The sequence below is a fragment of the Schistocerca gregaria genome, chromosome 9, assembly GCF_023897955.1.
Source record: "Schistocerca gregaria isolate iqSchGreg1 chromosome 9, iqSchGreg1.2, whole genome shotgun sequence".
Lineage (NCBI taxonomy): Eukaryota > Metazoa > Arthropoda > Insecta > Orthoptera > Acrididae > Schistocerca > Schistocerca gregaria.
In genome coordinates, this window is record NC_064928.1 from 190,611,314 (window position 1) to 190,627,130 (window position 15,817).

Below are 15,817 nucleotides of genomic sequence, written 5' to 3' on the forward strand. Positions count from 1 at the left end.
TATATGAATTTACGCCATCTTTGTGGATCAAGTGCTCATGCAAGCGGATCTTAAATTCCGTCCCTTTCTGTCCTATATGAGAACTCGGACATAAATTACATAACGTTTTATATACTTCAGATCAGAGATATTTGGAGGTTTTTTATTATTGGCTATACGATATTAAATGTCACCTATAAATTGGACTGTAGTGTTCTTCTTAACAGTGAGGCATTTTTGTTAAGTGTATAGAAATTTATATTCTTGTTGCTTTTATTATTGTAACTTTTTTCTTTAATATCCGTTTTAGACAGTACTTCAAGTTTTTGAATTCTGCAGCAAAAGCAGAATAGTATAAGGGTACCTCGGTGGTATGGTCGATCATAGCGTGAAATATTTCCAGTTTATGCTCAAAGCGGTGACGAGAAGAGACATGAATGACGTTATCTGTTGTGGTGGGTTTCATGTAAATATCAAAGTTAATTTTACCATCTACGAAACTAGTTTCAGGTCCAGAAAACTCGGTTCACTGTGTTGGTTTTGTATTTATTACATAAATTTAATTTTAGGCTCCTGAAAATGGCAAACTAATTCGTTGCTCAAAATCACAGCCATGCCTAAAATAAAAAGGACTGTATTTGCGAGTACTACACGTCACTTGCAGAGCACTTTATCACTGTAACGATTGGAAGTTGTCAGACTACTTTCAGTGTTTTTTTATGCTTACCAATGCATATTCCAGGGGTACTCCCTCACCATCAGGCAGACTCACCTGAAACAATGAAAAAACGCATGATAACCATCTCATCCCTGGTTACAAGTAGAGCATTGGACAAAAACATTTTGAACAATTTTGTCATTATAATGACTAAAGGTAAATGATATTTCATTTTTGTAGGTATTTCATTAAGCAAATAACTAAAGATTCAGTGAGGTAATTGGCACTGGTTGTTTCTAACAACCATTTTGCATCTAGAATGACGAGGCAGTTTTCAGTGCATCACGAGTGCCAGCCTTTCACAGAGAGAAAGCTAACTGCTCACACTGATGGTACACAGACACTTGTTACAAGACGTGCGTCCTCTGCACCACCTTCCTCCCTGGCTACACTTTCTTCACCCACACGTTGGACCCTCATTTAAAATGGACAACGTTGAAATGTGTGCACTCTACTTAGACCTAACGCCTGCAAATCATTGGATTGTTGGACTTCTAACTTCTGAATTGGAATACTTGAGGCTGGCAATACTTTGTGTCTGACCACTGTCAACACTGCAAATAATATACTGTAGGCCATGCAGCAGCGTAGTAGCCACAAAATAGTTATTGTTATATTGTGCTGTAAAATAGTTCTTTTATCAAACGCGAAATGACGCAATTTTTAGTCCATTGCAGGAACTACATACGACCTGGAGAAGGCATTTTATTGAGACATTTAAGCGTATGTTATACACTGGGTGATTCGAAATTCATGCTACACAATTTTAGAGGTTGTAGACGGGACTTAGTAGATCAAGTTTTAGATAGGAACACATGCCCACAAGCGTCATCCAGTGGCACTAAAGAGCGTCAACGTTATGGGTGCCGGCGCTTGTTAATGTATGAATATTCAGTGTGATTCCGTAATGATGTTACATACTTTCTAGGATGACGGAGAAGGATAAATGTATCAGTTTGACAAAAGCGTTCCTGTGCTGGAAACGAACGAGTCGAAAGTTATATGCGAAAACCGTTCTGATACCTCTGGCCGTGGAATACATGTACTGGTACTCTTAATGGTAAGATTGCAGAGTAGGCAACTTTCAGAGGTATTATTATGGAGCAAAACAAGAAGAAATGCATTCTCGAGTAGGTATGAGCACATGTTTACCTTAGCTGATGTGGAACACGTCTCCTATTCTATTTAATTATGTTGCTGTGTAAAACTAACGAAGGAATGGTGACGGAGTTTTTTTTGTGGTGAAGACGTGATGGAGGGAGAAGCAAAGATGAGTGAAGTATGCAGTAGTGTGATGATGATGATGTTTGCTTTGTAGGCTGCTCAACTGCGCTGTCATCGGTGCCCGTACAAAGTCCCAGTTTTTTCACAGTCCAATTTTTACACAATACAATGTCAAAAACACAGACACCCAGTCCCTGGGCGGAGAAAATCCCCAACCCGGCCGGGAATAGAACCAGGGACCCCGCGATCCAGAGCCAGCAACGCTAACCACTAGACCACGAACTGCGGACGCAGTAGTGTGCAGTAAAGTGACTTGGAGGATAAGGTGAGGAGCAAGAAGTGAAATTGAGGCCCGGGGGGGGGGGGGGGGGGGGGGGGTTGAGTGGGAGAGGATGAAAAATGCAGAAACCCACTTTGTTTTCCATGTGCTTCCTTCATTTATTTTATGGAGTGTCTGGGGTCCAATATTTGCTCTTACACAGTATATAAACACAGCATACTTCAATAGAACAACACACATGTACGTAACTGCAGAGAAAAAGAAGAAAATAAAGAATTATTGGTCAAAGAAAAACTAGTGGCATCAAAGGCCAAACAGCGGCAATGTTGGTAACACTAAAAGTCACAATATAAACTTAGAACTATACAAATAATGAGTGAACAGAGGTGAACGAAAAAGTGTGCTGTGCAAAACAAAGAAATGCACAATTCTGGACAGCAGTGAAAATTAGACAACAGGTATCAGCGTGTAAAGAAGAAAGAAACCAAAAGCTTGCTAGCCAATGGCATTTCCTGATGCAGGCGAAAAAACCAAGAAGAAATTACCGTAATTAAAAACCAACAAGGTATTAACAAAGTGTTTCTCGATCATCAAAACAAATCAGATTGTAAAAGTCTTTACTTACAGACCATTCATGACGCATCTGGTGACAAAAACACGCATTTTGTTGTAGTTGCAACAACGGAACAAAATAACGCTGAGTATTATTTATTTCAAGTTTCTGCTACCAGTCACTTTTTATTTGATGCTTAATCTAACATAATGCAACGCGTTTCGAACGTGTTTTGTTCATCTTCAAGCGTTTGTACATACACACATATATCGAGAAATGTTACTTAAAAATAAACAGTCTTAAACCAGAATAATCGAGAACACTTTGTTTTTTAGTGTAGCTGCTCGTATGGCATTTGGGGGGAAGGAGGGGAGCAGTGTATATCTAGAAATCGAAATCAGTGATGTCTTCTGCTGGTTTTCTTCTTTGTTGCTGACTATGTATATCACAGCAGTTGCATCCTCTTGCTGCTTCACTTGCATCACTTGTGTAATGGCGGAGCTCTTGATTGACATTACACTGTTGCACATTATATTTTGTCACTGATTGCCACTGCCCAAATTGCTTCGATGTTGTACACACAACACAAGATGGCGGAGTGCTTCTCTTATTCAAGGTGTTTCTCAACATTATTTTTCATTTCCCACCCTATTCTATAATTACAAAACCTGCAGAATACAGCTTTAGACATTTAATGTGCATTATAGCCGTGCAACCCATACCTGATAATACTACATACGTTGTTGTTGTGGTGGTCTTCAGTCCTGAGACTGGTTTGATGCAGCTCTCCATGCTACTCTATCCTGTGCTAGCTTCTTCATCTCCCAGTACCTACTGCAACCTACGTCCTTCTGAATCTGCTTAGTGTATTCATCTCTTGGTCTCCCTCTACGATTTTTACCCTCCACGCTGCCCTTCAGTACTAAATTGGTGATCCCTTCGTGCCTCAGAAAATGTCCTAGCAACCGATCCCTTCTTCTAGTCAAGTTGTGCCACAAACTTCTCTTCTCCCCAGTCCTATTCAATACCTCCTCATTAGTTCTTAACCTTTCAAAAAAAAAGAAAAAAAAGTTTCAAATGGCTCTGAGCACTATGGGACTTAACATCTGAGGTCAGCAGTCCCCTAGAACTTAGAACTACTTAAACCTAACTAACATAAGGACATCGCACACATCCATGCCCGAGGCAGGATTCGAACCTGCGACCGTAGCGGTCACGCGGTTCCAGACTGAAGCACCTAGAACTGCTCGGCCACACCGCCCGGCTAAAACAACATTTCGCTCACTGCATTTTTCTCCCGCTCCCCTCAGAATGCCAAAAGTTTATTGCACCCAAGTCTGCCAGAAGGTTTGATCTGAGAGTGACGTGACTCCAAATACGAAATCTACTGGGTCGTTACGAGCTCTACGCGATTGAAGGCGGAGAAGCTGACGTCGAGAGTTCTGCGGACTGACCGCTGTCGGTCTCACAGGTCGCACACGCACAACCGCGCAGCCCATCTCGCACGTTCACCGACCATATCGCACTCTGGGGGGCGCATCAGCTCACACTTTGAGCCGTACCGGGGGCCGGACCCCCAACAGGGAATCAGTTTAAGCGGGTCGACAGCCCACCCTAGCGATCAGCCGCGCTTTCCGGCGCTCATGAATAATGCCGCGCGATCCTCGTAAACAGCAGTTAGCAGCGCGTAAAATTACGATAATTCCGGCGGCGATTCGCATGCCAAACCCGTCCCTCGGCGACTCTGGAAGCCGCCCGGCACTCGCGAAGCGATCAGGCCGGCAGATATGGCCGGGACAATCCCGCGTCCGTCTGGGACGCCCGGGCAAACTACCCGCGAGAGAGACGTCAAAAGTGTGCAGAGTGCGCTACGTAACGAGACACTGACATGCAAATGACCTCCACACGCAATAGTGCCAGCCCGGGTGACGAGCTTGCCGATTTCAGAGCAGGAAATGAGTTACCAGCCTACATTATAGACCATTTTGAACGTAACAGTAATACACTGAGCCACAGAAATCGGTACACCTGCCTAATGTTGTGTAGGGCACCCGCGATCGCGTAGAAGTGCCGCAACATGACTTGGTATGGACTCGACTAATGTCTGATGTAGTGCTGGAGGGAACTGACACCATGGATCCTGCAGTTCTGTCAAGAAATCCGTAAGAGTACGAGGGGGTGGAGATGTCTGCTGAATAGCACGTTGCAAGGCCTTCCAGATATGTTCAATAATGTTCATGTCTGGGGAGTTTGGTCGCCAGCGGAAGTGCTTAAACTCAAATGAGTGTTCTTGGAGCCAATGTGCAGCAATTCTGGACATTTGAGGTGTCGCATTGTCCTGCTGGAATTGCCCAAGTCCGTCCGAATGCACAAAGGAATGGTTGCAGGTGATCAGACAGGATGCCGGGAGACCACGTGGAGGGTGTGCTAACAGGTTCTGACTTCTTGCCAGTATGTAGCAGCCGTTGACACACTACTGTATGAGTAGCGGACAGCCATCCAGCATACAAATGCTGATTTACTTGCCTTGACAGACTGGGTGCAGAAGTTAGGTATGAAACCCATCTAAAATACAACAAATCTTAGCTGATATCCGTTTGCCTTATGGCAGAGCCATTTAGCGGGCCAACCATAGCGCCATCTGGTTTCCACCTTCAAGTCAGACAAGTTTCGTTCTTTGTAGTTTTTTTCGTTTGACGCTTATTTGGTGAGATATTTGGCCCGGTCACGATCAATGGACCACCTTGTGTAGTTTTGATATGGTTACTATATTTTTGGAAATACCATTCTGACTATCTAGATGTGCTGAAAATTGATCCCCGCCCGAAACTACTCATCAAATAAATAAAAACAATGCAATTTGCTACTTTGACTGGTTTTCCGTTGTATTGGTTAACAGAAGTTACTGACTTGAAGTATTTGAAGCATGCTGGAATCCGGAACATAATTTGCTAAAGATCTTTTATCTCCACCTTATAATGAATCATCCTCCTCTAACACTACCTTTTTTTAAAATTGAGATAATCCATGAACCATGGACCTTCCCGTTGGTGGCAAGGCTTGCGTGCCTCAGCGATACAGATGGCCGTACCGTAGGTGCAACCACAACGGAGGGGTATCTGTTGAGAGGCCAGACAAACATGTGGTTCCTGAAGAGGGGCAGCAGCCTTTTCAGTAGTTGCAGGAGCAACAACAGTCTGGATGACTGACTGATCTGGCCTTGCAACATTAACCAAAACGGCCTTGCTGTGCTGGTACTGCGAACGGCTGAAACCAAGGGGAAACTACAGCCGTAATTTTTCCCGAGGACATGCAGCTTTACTGTATGATTAAATGATGATGGCGTCCTCTTGGGTAAAATATTCCGGAGGTGAAATAGTCCCCCATTCGGATCTCCGGGCGGGGACTACTCAGGAGGACGTCGTTATCAGGAGAAAGAAAACTGGCGTTCAACGGATCGGAGCGTGGAATGTCAGATCCCTTAATCGGGCAGGTAGGTTAGAAAATTTAAAAAGGGAAATGGATACGTCAAAGTTAGATATAGCGGGAATTAGTGAAGTTCGGTGGCAGGAGGAACAAGACTTTTGGTCAGGTGAATACAGGGCTACAAATACAAAATCAAATAGGGGTAATGCAGGAGTAGGTTTAATAATGAATTTAAAAAAAAATAGGAGTGCGGGTAAGCTACTACAAACAGCATAGTGAACGGATTATTGTGGCCAAGATAGACACAAAGTTCAAGCCTATTACAGTAGTACAAGTTTATATGCCAACTAGCTCTGCAGATGATGAAGAAATTGATGAAATGTATGATGAGATGAAAGGAATTATTCAGTTAGTGAAGGGAGACGAAAATTTAATAGTCATGGGTGACTGGAATTCGTCAGTAGGAAAAGGGAGAGAAGGAAACATAGTGGGTGAATATGGATTGGGGCTAAGAAATGAAAGAAGAAGCCGTCTGGTAGAATTTTGCACAGAACAGAACATAGCTTATACTTGGTTCAAGAATCATAAAAGAAGGTTGTATACATGGAAGAATCCTGGAGATACTAAAAGGTATCAGATAGATTATATAATGGTAAGACAGAGATTTAGGAATCGGGTTTCAAATTGTAGGACATTTCCAGGGGCAGATATGGATTCTGACCACAATCTATTTGTTATGACCTGTAGATTAAAACTGAAGAAACTGCAAAAACGTGTGAATTTAAGGACATGGGATCTGGATAAGCTGAAAGAACCAGAGGTTGTACAGAGTTTCAAGGAGAGCATAAGGGAACAATTGACAGGAATGGGGGAAAGAAACACAGTAGAAGAAGAATGGGTAGCTCTGAGGGATGAAGTAGTGAAGGCAGCAGAGGATAAGGTAGGTAAAAAGACGAGGGCTAGTAGAAATCCTTGGGCAACAGAAGAAATATTGAATTTGATCGATGAAAGGAGAAAATATAAAAATGCAGTAAATGAACCAGACAGAAAGGAATACAAACGTCTCAAAAACGAGATCGACAGGAAGTGCAAAATGGCTAAGCAGGGAAGGTTAAAGGACAAATGTAAGGATGTAGAAGCTTATCTCACTAGGGGTAAGACAGATACTGCCTACAGGAAAATTAAAGAGACCTTTGGAGAGAAGAGAACCACGTGTATGAATATCAAGAGCTCAGATGGCAACCCAGTTCTAAGCAAAGAAGGGAAAGCAGAAAGGTGGAAGGAGTATATAGAGGGTCTTTACAAGGGCGATGTACTTGAGGACAATATTATGGAAATGGAAGAGGATGTAGATGAAGACGAAATGGGAGATAAGATACTGTGTGAAGAGTTTGACAGAGCACTGAAAGACTTGAGTCGAAACAAGGCCCCGGGAGTAGACAACATTCCATTAGAACTACTGACGGCCTTTGGAGAGCTAGCCCTGACAAAACTCTACCAGGTGGTGAGCTAGATATATGAAACAGGCGAAATACCCTCAGACTTCAAGAAGAATATAATAATTCCAATCCCAAAGAAAGCAGGTGCTGACAGATGTGAAAATTACCGAACTATCAGTTTAATAAGTCACAGCTGCAAAATACTAACGTGAACTCTTTACAGACGAATGGAAAAACTGATAGATGCGGATCTCGGGGAGGATCAGTTTGGATTCCGTAGAAACGTTGGAACACGTGAGGCAATACTGGCCTTACGACTTCTCTTAGAAGAAAGATTAAGAAAAAGCAAACCTACGTTTCTAGCCTTTATAGACTTAGAGAAAGCTTTTGACAATGTTGACTGGAATGCTCTCCTTCAAATTCTGAAGGTGGCAGGGGTAAAATACAGGGAGCGAAAGGCTATTTACAATTTGTACAGAAACCAGATGTCAGTCAAAAGAGTCGAGGGGCATGGAAGGGAAGCAGCGGTTGGGAAAGGAGTGAGACAGGGTTGTAGCCTCTCCCCGATGTTATTCAATCTGTATATTGAGCAAGCAGTAAAGGAAACAAAAGAAAATTCGGAGTGGGTATTAAAATTCATGGAGAATAAGTAAAAACTTTGAGGTTCGCCGATGACATTGTAATTTCTGTCGGAGACAGCAAAGGAGTTGGAAGAGCAGTTGAACGGAATGGACAGTGTCTTGAAAGGAGGATATAAGATGAACATTAACAAAAGAAAAACGAGGATAATGGAATGTAGTCAAATTAAATCGGGTGATGCTGAGGGAATTAGATTAGGAAATGAGACACTAAAAGTAGTAAAGGAGTTTTGCTGTTTGGGGAGCAAAATAACTGATGATGGTCGAAGTAGAGTGAATATAAAATGTAGACTGGCAATGGCAAGGAAAGCGTTTCTGAAGAAGAGAAGTTTGTTAACATCGAATATAGATTTATGTATCAGGAATTCGTTTCTGAAAGTATTTGTATGGAGTGTAGCCATGTATGGAAGTGAAACATGGACGATAACTAGTTTGGACAAGAAGAGAATAGAAGCTTTCGAAATGTGGTGCTACAGAAGAATGCTGAAGATAAGGTGGATAGATCACGTAACTAATGAGGAGGTATTGAATAGGATTGGGGAGAAGAGAAGTTTGTGGCACAACTTGACTAGAAGAAGGGATCAAGGGATCACAAATTTAGCATTGGAGGGCAGCGTGGAGGGTAAAAATCGTAGAGGGAGACCAAGAGATGAACACACTAAGCAGATTAAGAAGGCTTTAGGTTGGAGTAGGTACTGGGAGATGAAGAAGCTTGCACAGGACAGAGTAGCATGGAGAGCTGCATCAAACCAGTCTCAGGTCTGAAGACAACAACAACAACAACCGATACCATGTGTGCTATCGATTCTTGCGTAGGTTAAAAATACCTCGGCTGTTTCACTTTAATAATTTATATGATTTTGTATACGATGTGTTATATTTCAGGCTAAAATGTATAAAAAGGAATTTATGTGCTACAATCGATATATACTAACAGTTGAAATTACTCTGCGTTGAGAAATAATTGGAATTACAAAATTTCTTGCGTACTTAAAATTCATATTATTAATTGAGCAATCTAACGCTAGTTATTAAAATTTTTCTGGATTTGTTTATGAAATAATGACATAATTTGGTAAAGATTCTCCTCCTGTCGAGAAAGTTTGTAAACCCTTTTGGTTTGTAAATTCTTCGGTATTTGTGAGTACTGCAGAATGTAAGTAGCGGTGGGCATGCCAGAGATCGAAATGCATATATTTTGCTAACCTTGTCTCTAATACGGTAATTCGAGGTGTGACAGAAATGGAGATTGTGAGGTCAGTGTCGTATAGAAGAACGGGATAAAATAAAAAGATATTCACAGCTACAGACAACTCTTCATCAGATATTTCGTCGTCAGGAACCTGTTAATTTCAGCATCAAGAATGTACTCCCAGACACAAGATTTTGACCCAGTGACAACAATAGCAATGAAAATAAAGAAGATAAGTTAAAAGGTTTCTTCTTTTGTAATCTTAATCCTCTCGAAGTTTTCAGGATTTGTGTGAAGAATGAGAACTTCAACGACGATGTGTGGGTGGGTAGCATTACAACCTCCAAGTGGGCGTACTTCCCTTGAAACGCATTTCTATCCATATGTCCACATGACCTATCCCGCGGTTCGTCCTCAGTCAGCAAAATCACCCACTTCATAAGCAACCCACTGGATAACGTCGCGACTTCCATGAGCATTTTCCTCGATGGTGATGTGGCATAGAGAGAAGTCGCAAGGCTAAAAAGTTGTAGCGTGAAGACCTACAGAGGATGGACGCTTGGTGCATTGGCAGTTGACTCTCAACGTAAACAAATGTAAACGTATTGCTCAAAAATACACATAAAGACCCACTATTGTGTGATTATACGATAAAAGAACTATCCTTGGAAGCATTCACATCCACTAAATGTCTCGAAACATGCGTTTAGGGGAATGCCACACTGAACTTCATTGGAAGTACCCTCAACAAGCGTGCTCCATCCACGAAGGAGGAGGTACTTATAAAACCCTCGTCCCACCCACACTTGAATAATGTTCGCCAATCTGGGACCAATGCAACACAGGACTGATCGAGGAAATAGACAAAATCCAAAGAAGAGCAGCGTGTTGCATAGCAGTTTCGTTTAGTAAGTGGCAGGCGCTACAAGACAGGTGTTATGCTTCAATGTGTGGTTTACTTTTAAATTCCGAGAGTGCATTTTCCTAGGAGGGACAATCGACACATCGCTTCCTCCTAGGTATATTTCGTAAAAAGACCGTACAGGTAACGTGAGAGAGAGTCGAGACCACACAGAGTCTTATCAGCAATCGTTCTTCCCGCAGATCATTCGCGGCAGAAACAGGAAATGGGGGAAGGTACAGCATTAAACGAGGTACTTCCGTCTCTAATGACCTCGTTATCGACGGGACGTTGAACACTACCCACCTCCACGAAGTACTTTCGACCACACACCACCACGTGACTTGTGAAGTATAGATGCACATGTAGAACAGTTTCCTGGACGTTATTATTTTAATCTAGAGGCTTTCGCCTACGTGGCAACGTGTGTCAGTGTTTCATCGGATGACCTGTTCCAGTTGCTGCGATCTGGGAGATACGTCTGGCTCGTAAAACAGAAGTCAACATTACCGCCTTATACAGTCTGCAACCCCTGGCTGCCTCGGTTTCCAACATACGGCTCTCCATCTTTTTCCCCCACAACGTCCACTAAGCCCCTATCTTCTCCGTTCTCCTTCACACATTCCTTCACTCCAGCGGTCCATCTATCCTTCCGCCTCGCTCTAGACCTCCTGCCTCCTATCACCTATCTCAGTATCCAGACAACTCCCCTCCTTCTAACAAACCCATACCACATTAATCTTGTCTTTCCTATAGTCTTTTGCATAGAATTCTTTTCCACTACTTCCCTCACCATCTCACTCGTCACTCTATCCATTCTAGTATGTAATATTCTCCTTCTTTAAAATTTTATCTCGCAAGGCTGTATCCCGATCACCTTTTCTTCATTACGAACATTTCTGATACATACAAGAGTATTGGAACGTAATACCCTCAGTGTAACATTCGCCTACATTTTGGCAGTACACCCTTGTTCCACACCACGCTCTTCCACTCTGCAGAGATCAATGTGCTGGCCTTCTTCCCCTTACAGTAATTTCCTTTTCATTCTCCCATTGTCTTCTTTTACGCCTTCCACTTCCTTTAGTGCTTGCTCTCTAATATTTGTAGTCGTTTCCACTCTCATCTTATTTCTCATAGCCACCATCATTCACACCTTGTTACATTACATTTCACTCCATACTGTTCCCCTATCCAACTTCCTCCATTTCCTTCCATACATTTACCCTTTCTTGCACATATCCTTCTACGTTTCCCCACATAATTAATTCGCCTGTAAACACCATTACTTTCATATTTTCATGTCCTATTACTAAAATATTTTAAATATACTAAAAAAATTCGTAGTGGCCCTCTTGGAACTGCCTCACACTCAAGATTAGACCTGCCATTGACATTCCTTGTCTAAATCAATACTACTACTCTATCAGTCCTCGTCTTACTGTCTTCCATACTTTCCTTTCCAAGATATTCTCAAACACCTTGCCACCATGACACATCAGACTACCTCTCCTATAATTCTGACAGCTTCCTGCAACTTCTTAAAACCTGATACTACAACCGTCTTTCCAGCCACCAGGTGCCCTTCTTTCTTTACATACAGTTCTTTCGACACAATTGAGCCACTGCATTCCAACAACAGCAGCAGTTAAAACCATCTCCACACTTAATTCATCTAGTCCATGAGCTTTTCCTCCTTTGGTGGTCTTTATTGCTTTTCTGCTTCTGTCCAGGTTAGGTCTATGTCGACACCCTCAACATACCTTAACTCCTCATTTTCCTCTTCCATATTTCCATTGGGGTTTAATAACTTTTCGAAACATCCGTTCCACATATCCTTGATTTCCTATACATTCTCGTCTTCCTTTGCTTCTTTACTGATCATCCTGAGATTTTCTATCACCCGTCACTTCTTAGCCTTAATTAGTCCATAGATGATCTTCTAACGTTCCTCATTAACCCCTTTCGCCATTTTTCTCCGGTCTTCCATCCACTTCCTTTTCTCCCCAGCTACAACTCCCTTACACATCTTCCTATTCTCTGTGTTGAATAAAGATGTAATTGTACGTTCGCTTCAGTCTGGAACAGCGCTGCTGCTACGGTCGCAGGTTCTAATCCTGCCTCGGACATGGATGTGTGTGATGTCCTTAGGTTATTTAGGCTTAAGTAGTTCTAAGTCTAGGGGACTGATGACCTCAGATGTTAAGTCCCATACTGCTTAGCGCCGTTTGAACCATTTTTGTACGTTCGCACGGCTCTGATGACAACAAAACATATGCTGTGCAGAAAATAGGTAGACCTACTCGTTTGCTTGTAATTAAAACTTAAACTCGAGTCGCCACAAAAAGTGATCCAATAGTGTAGTGTGTGTTTAGTAAAGGTTGCAAGGCCAACAAATCACATTATCTTAGCACAAAGAAGGCAATCAGATAAGTTGGAAGAACTTCTAGAAAAAAATCCAAATGTAGGTTTAACTACTAGCTATTGCCAATTACGGCTAAATAAGTCTCCACAAAAGTATATGGTATCTTTTTGCAATACTCCGTGCTTCATTTTAAAGTAATGTTTCTGTATCTGCCTTGAAGAGAATGCTAGACAAAATTTTAGCGTAAAAATTATTGAAAAAGATCATCGTTTATGTCGATACTTTGACTGCAACGAATACCTGGCGGGAACACCTTTTTAATTTCTGAACGGAAATGCGCAAAATTTTCACGTCATGTTAAATAGAGCCAAAAAAAGTGCTTTGTGGTATTATATCGACAAAAGGGATTTTAAAAACTTCCTGGCAGATTAAAACTGTGTGCCCGACCGAGACTCGAACTCGGGACCTCTTGCGTTTCGCGGGGAAGTGTTCTACCATCTGAGCTACCGAAGCACGACCCACGCCCGCTACTCACACCTTCACTTCTGCCAGTATCTCGTCTCCTACCTTCCAAACTTTACAGAAGCTCTTCTGCGAACCTGTAGAACTAGCACTCCTGAAAGAAAGGATACTACAGAGACATGGTTCGCAGAAGAGCTTCTGTAAAGTTTGGAAGGTAGGAGACGAGATACTGGCAGAAGTGATGGTGTGAGTACCGGGCGTGAGTCGTGCTTCGGTGGCTCAGATGGTCGCCGGCACGGTAGCTCAGCGTGTTCGGTCAGAGGGTTACGTACCCTCTGTAATAAAGAAACTGAGTTAATCGATCACCAACGAACTTCATCGGATGTCTTACGACGTCCGCCCCGAGCACATACAACGAACGAAAGCGAACAAAATGAGATTAATAAAAAAAAAAAGAAGATGGTAGAGCACTTGCCCGCGAAAGGTAAAGGTCCCGAGTTCAAGTCTCGGTCAGGCACACAGTTTTAATGTGCCAGGAAGGTTTATATCAGCGCACACTCCGCTGCAGAGTGAAAATCTCATTCTGAAAAGCGATTTAAATTATTCGGCTAAACAAAAAGAACTATTTTTGTGCGTCAACATGCAGAAAACGCTTCAAAGCATTTCTCCATTTACTGTTTTAACATTAACATTATCAGCAACCCGTGTCTAACTCGTTGATATTACTAAAAAGGGCGTACTCGGAACATGGATAATGAGCAGCTCTGCATTTGAGGCTATAAAAGCGAAATTACGTGATGTACCAGTCCTTTACCATCTGAATTGGGCAGAAAAATTTCATTCATGGAGGGACTCATCAGGAGAAGGCTTAGACAGAGGACTCTGCCCGCATCAGGAAACAGCTGCAAGGCAGAGCACACCGCAAGCGCTTCTGCTAGCCAATTTCTATCTATGTGAGAAAAAAACAGACCATCACTGTGACTGAAGCTTTGGCGACAGTTCGGTGTTTTAATAAATTTAGACAACCACTGGAAAACACTCAACTGCAACGACGGACTATCGAAGTTTTGCTTGTTTTATTAAGTGTAAACTGACACATGATTCAGTAGATTAACCAATTGGTTGGTCATTGCTGTCAGAAGAACTGAATTCTGTTCTACAGTGTCTCATGGGTGACAATATAATACCAGATACACTATCACAGTTACCAACATTTTAGCAGTAGAAATTTCTTCAGGACTCACTACTAAGGCACTGAAGGAGGTAAAAGACATGTAAGTAGGCTGTCGCCACGTAGCGCTCTGTATGAAAATCACTGACTGTGCTGTGTGCAGTCTGTGGCTGGTTGAACTCATTGTTGGAATATTCGCTTGTGTAGTGTTGTGCAGTTGGATGTGAACAGCGCGTAGCGTTGTGCAGTTGGAGGTGAGCCGCCAGCAGTGGTGGGTGTGGAGAGAGAGATGCCAGAGTTTTGAGAGGTCACTATAAACGGACGACCTGGATGTGTGACCGCCAGAAAAAGGAAATTCAGTAGCTAGAATTTTTTATTTAGCTGCCAGTATTGGCGCTCGCTGTATTGCAGTAGTTCGAGTAACTAAGATTTTTGAGAGTTATGTGATACATGAAAGGTATAGGTTATTGTTAGTCAGTGCCATTCTTTTGCAGGGATTATTGAAAGTCAGACAGTGTTGCGTTAAAAACATTGTGTGTCAGTTTAGTGTTGATCAGAATAAGTAAAGAGAGAAATGTTTGAGTACGTTCAGTTTTGTTCAGCTGTTTGAAAATAAAATAACGTAAGAGGTTTTCCACTACTGTAACACTACCTTGTAGAAAACCAGAAATCACTTCGGTTTTACTCGATGATTTTCCCTCAATTACTACGAACTGTCACCTCTGAGACATGAAATCATGAACCCCATAATTGATACGATATTGCAGAAGCACGCAATTTCACTACAAGCCGCTTGTGTAGTACAGTGTCAAAAACCTTAAGGAAATCCAGAAATACAGGATCAGTCGAAGGTCTGCTTGTGATAGTTACACCAACGAATAAACGGAGAATGCAAGTTAGAAGGGCAGTAACTGCAATAACTTATTCATATTCTTAAACAATACGTAGCCATCGAAACGCATTTTCTCACGACTCCATCTTAAATGACGTCCCAGAGAAATTATTCAAAAAACAAATGATCAGTGACTGTTGATTTCTGTTGTTTTCTTTTTTCGTTACTGTTATTTCATACCCCTCGCTCCATATGGATAGGTAATGGGCAGTCAGAGGTACAATGCTCTGCTCTTCAGCCAAGAGCATTCTGAATGATGTAACAAATATGAGAGGAAAAAAATTATGACTACTCTCGTCGGTTTAAATTAAAAAGCTCAGTGACGGGCGGTTGAAAGGACAAGGAATATGTACAGATTAAAAACACAGTGGCGATGCGGTGAAATACTTCTATGAAAGAACGCTGGAGCACTGTACATCCACTTAACAACCGCAGAAACTACAATGGGTGAGAGGTATTATGGAAGGAGAGAATAGGATACGTGGAGACTGACAGGTGTGGGTAAAATGTTGGTTGAGGAACCTGTGCAGATGATAGGAGGCGAAGCAGATAGTGGGTATGCAGATGGTGAGTAAGA

General features: G+C 42.2%; 1 protein-coding gene across 1 annotated transcript in view; it reads right to left on the reverse strand.

The window, feature by feature from the left end:
- Nucleotides 1-250: 250 nt before the first annotated feature.
- The window catches only part of LOC126292260 (uncharacterized), a 949,965-nt gene continuing 934,398 nt past the window's right edge, over nt 251-15,817 (reverse strand). The window contains exon 7 of the mRNA XM_049986160.1: nt 251-751. Coding sequence (XP_049842117.1) covers nt 686-751 — 66 coding nt within the window. The 3' untranslated portion in view covers nt 251-685. The remainder of the gene's footprint in view (nt 752-15,817) is intronic.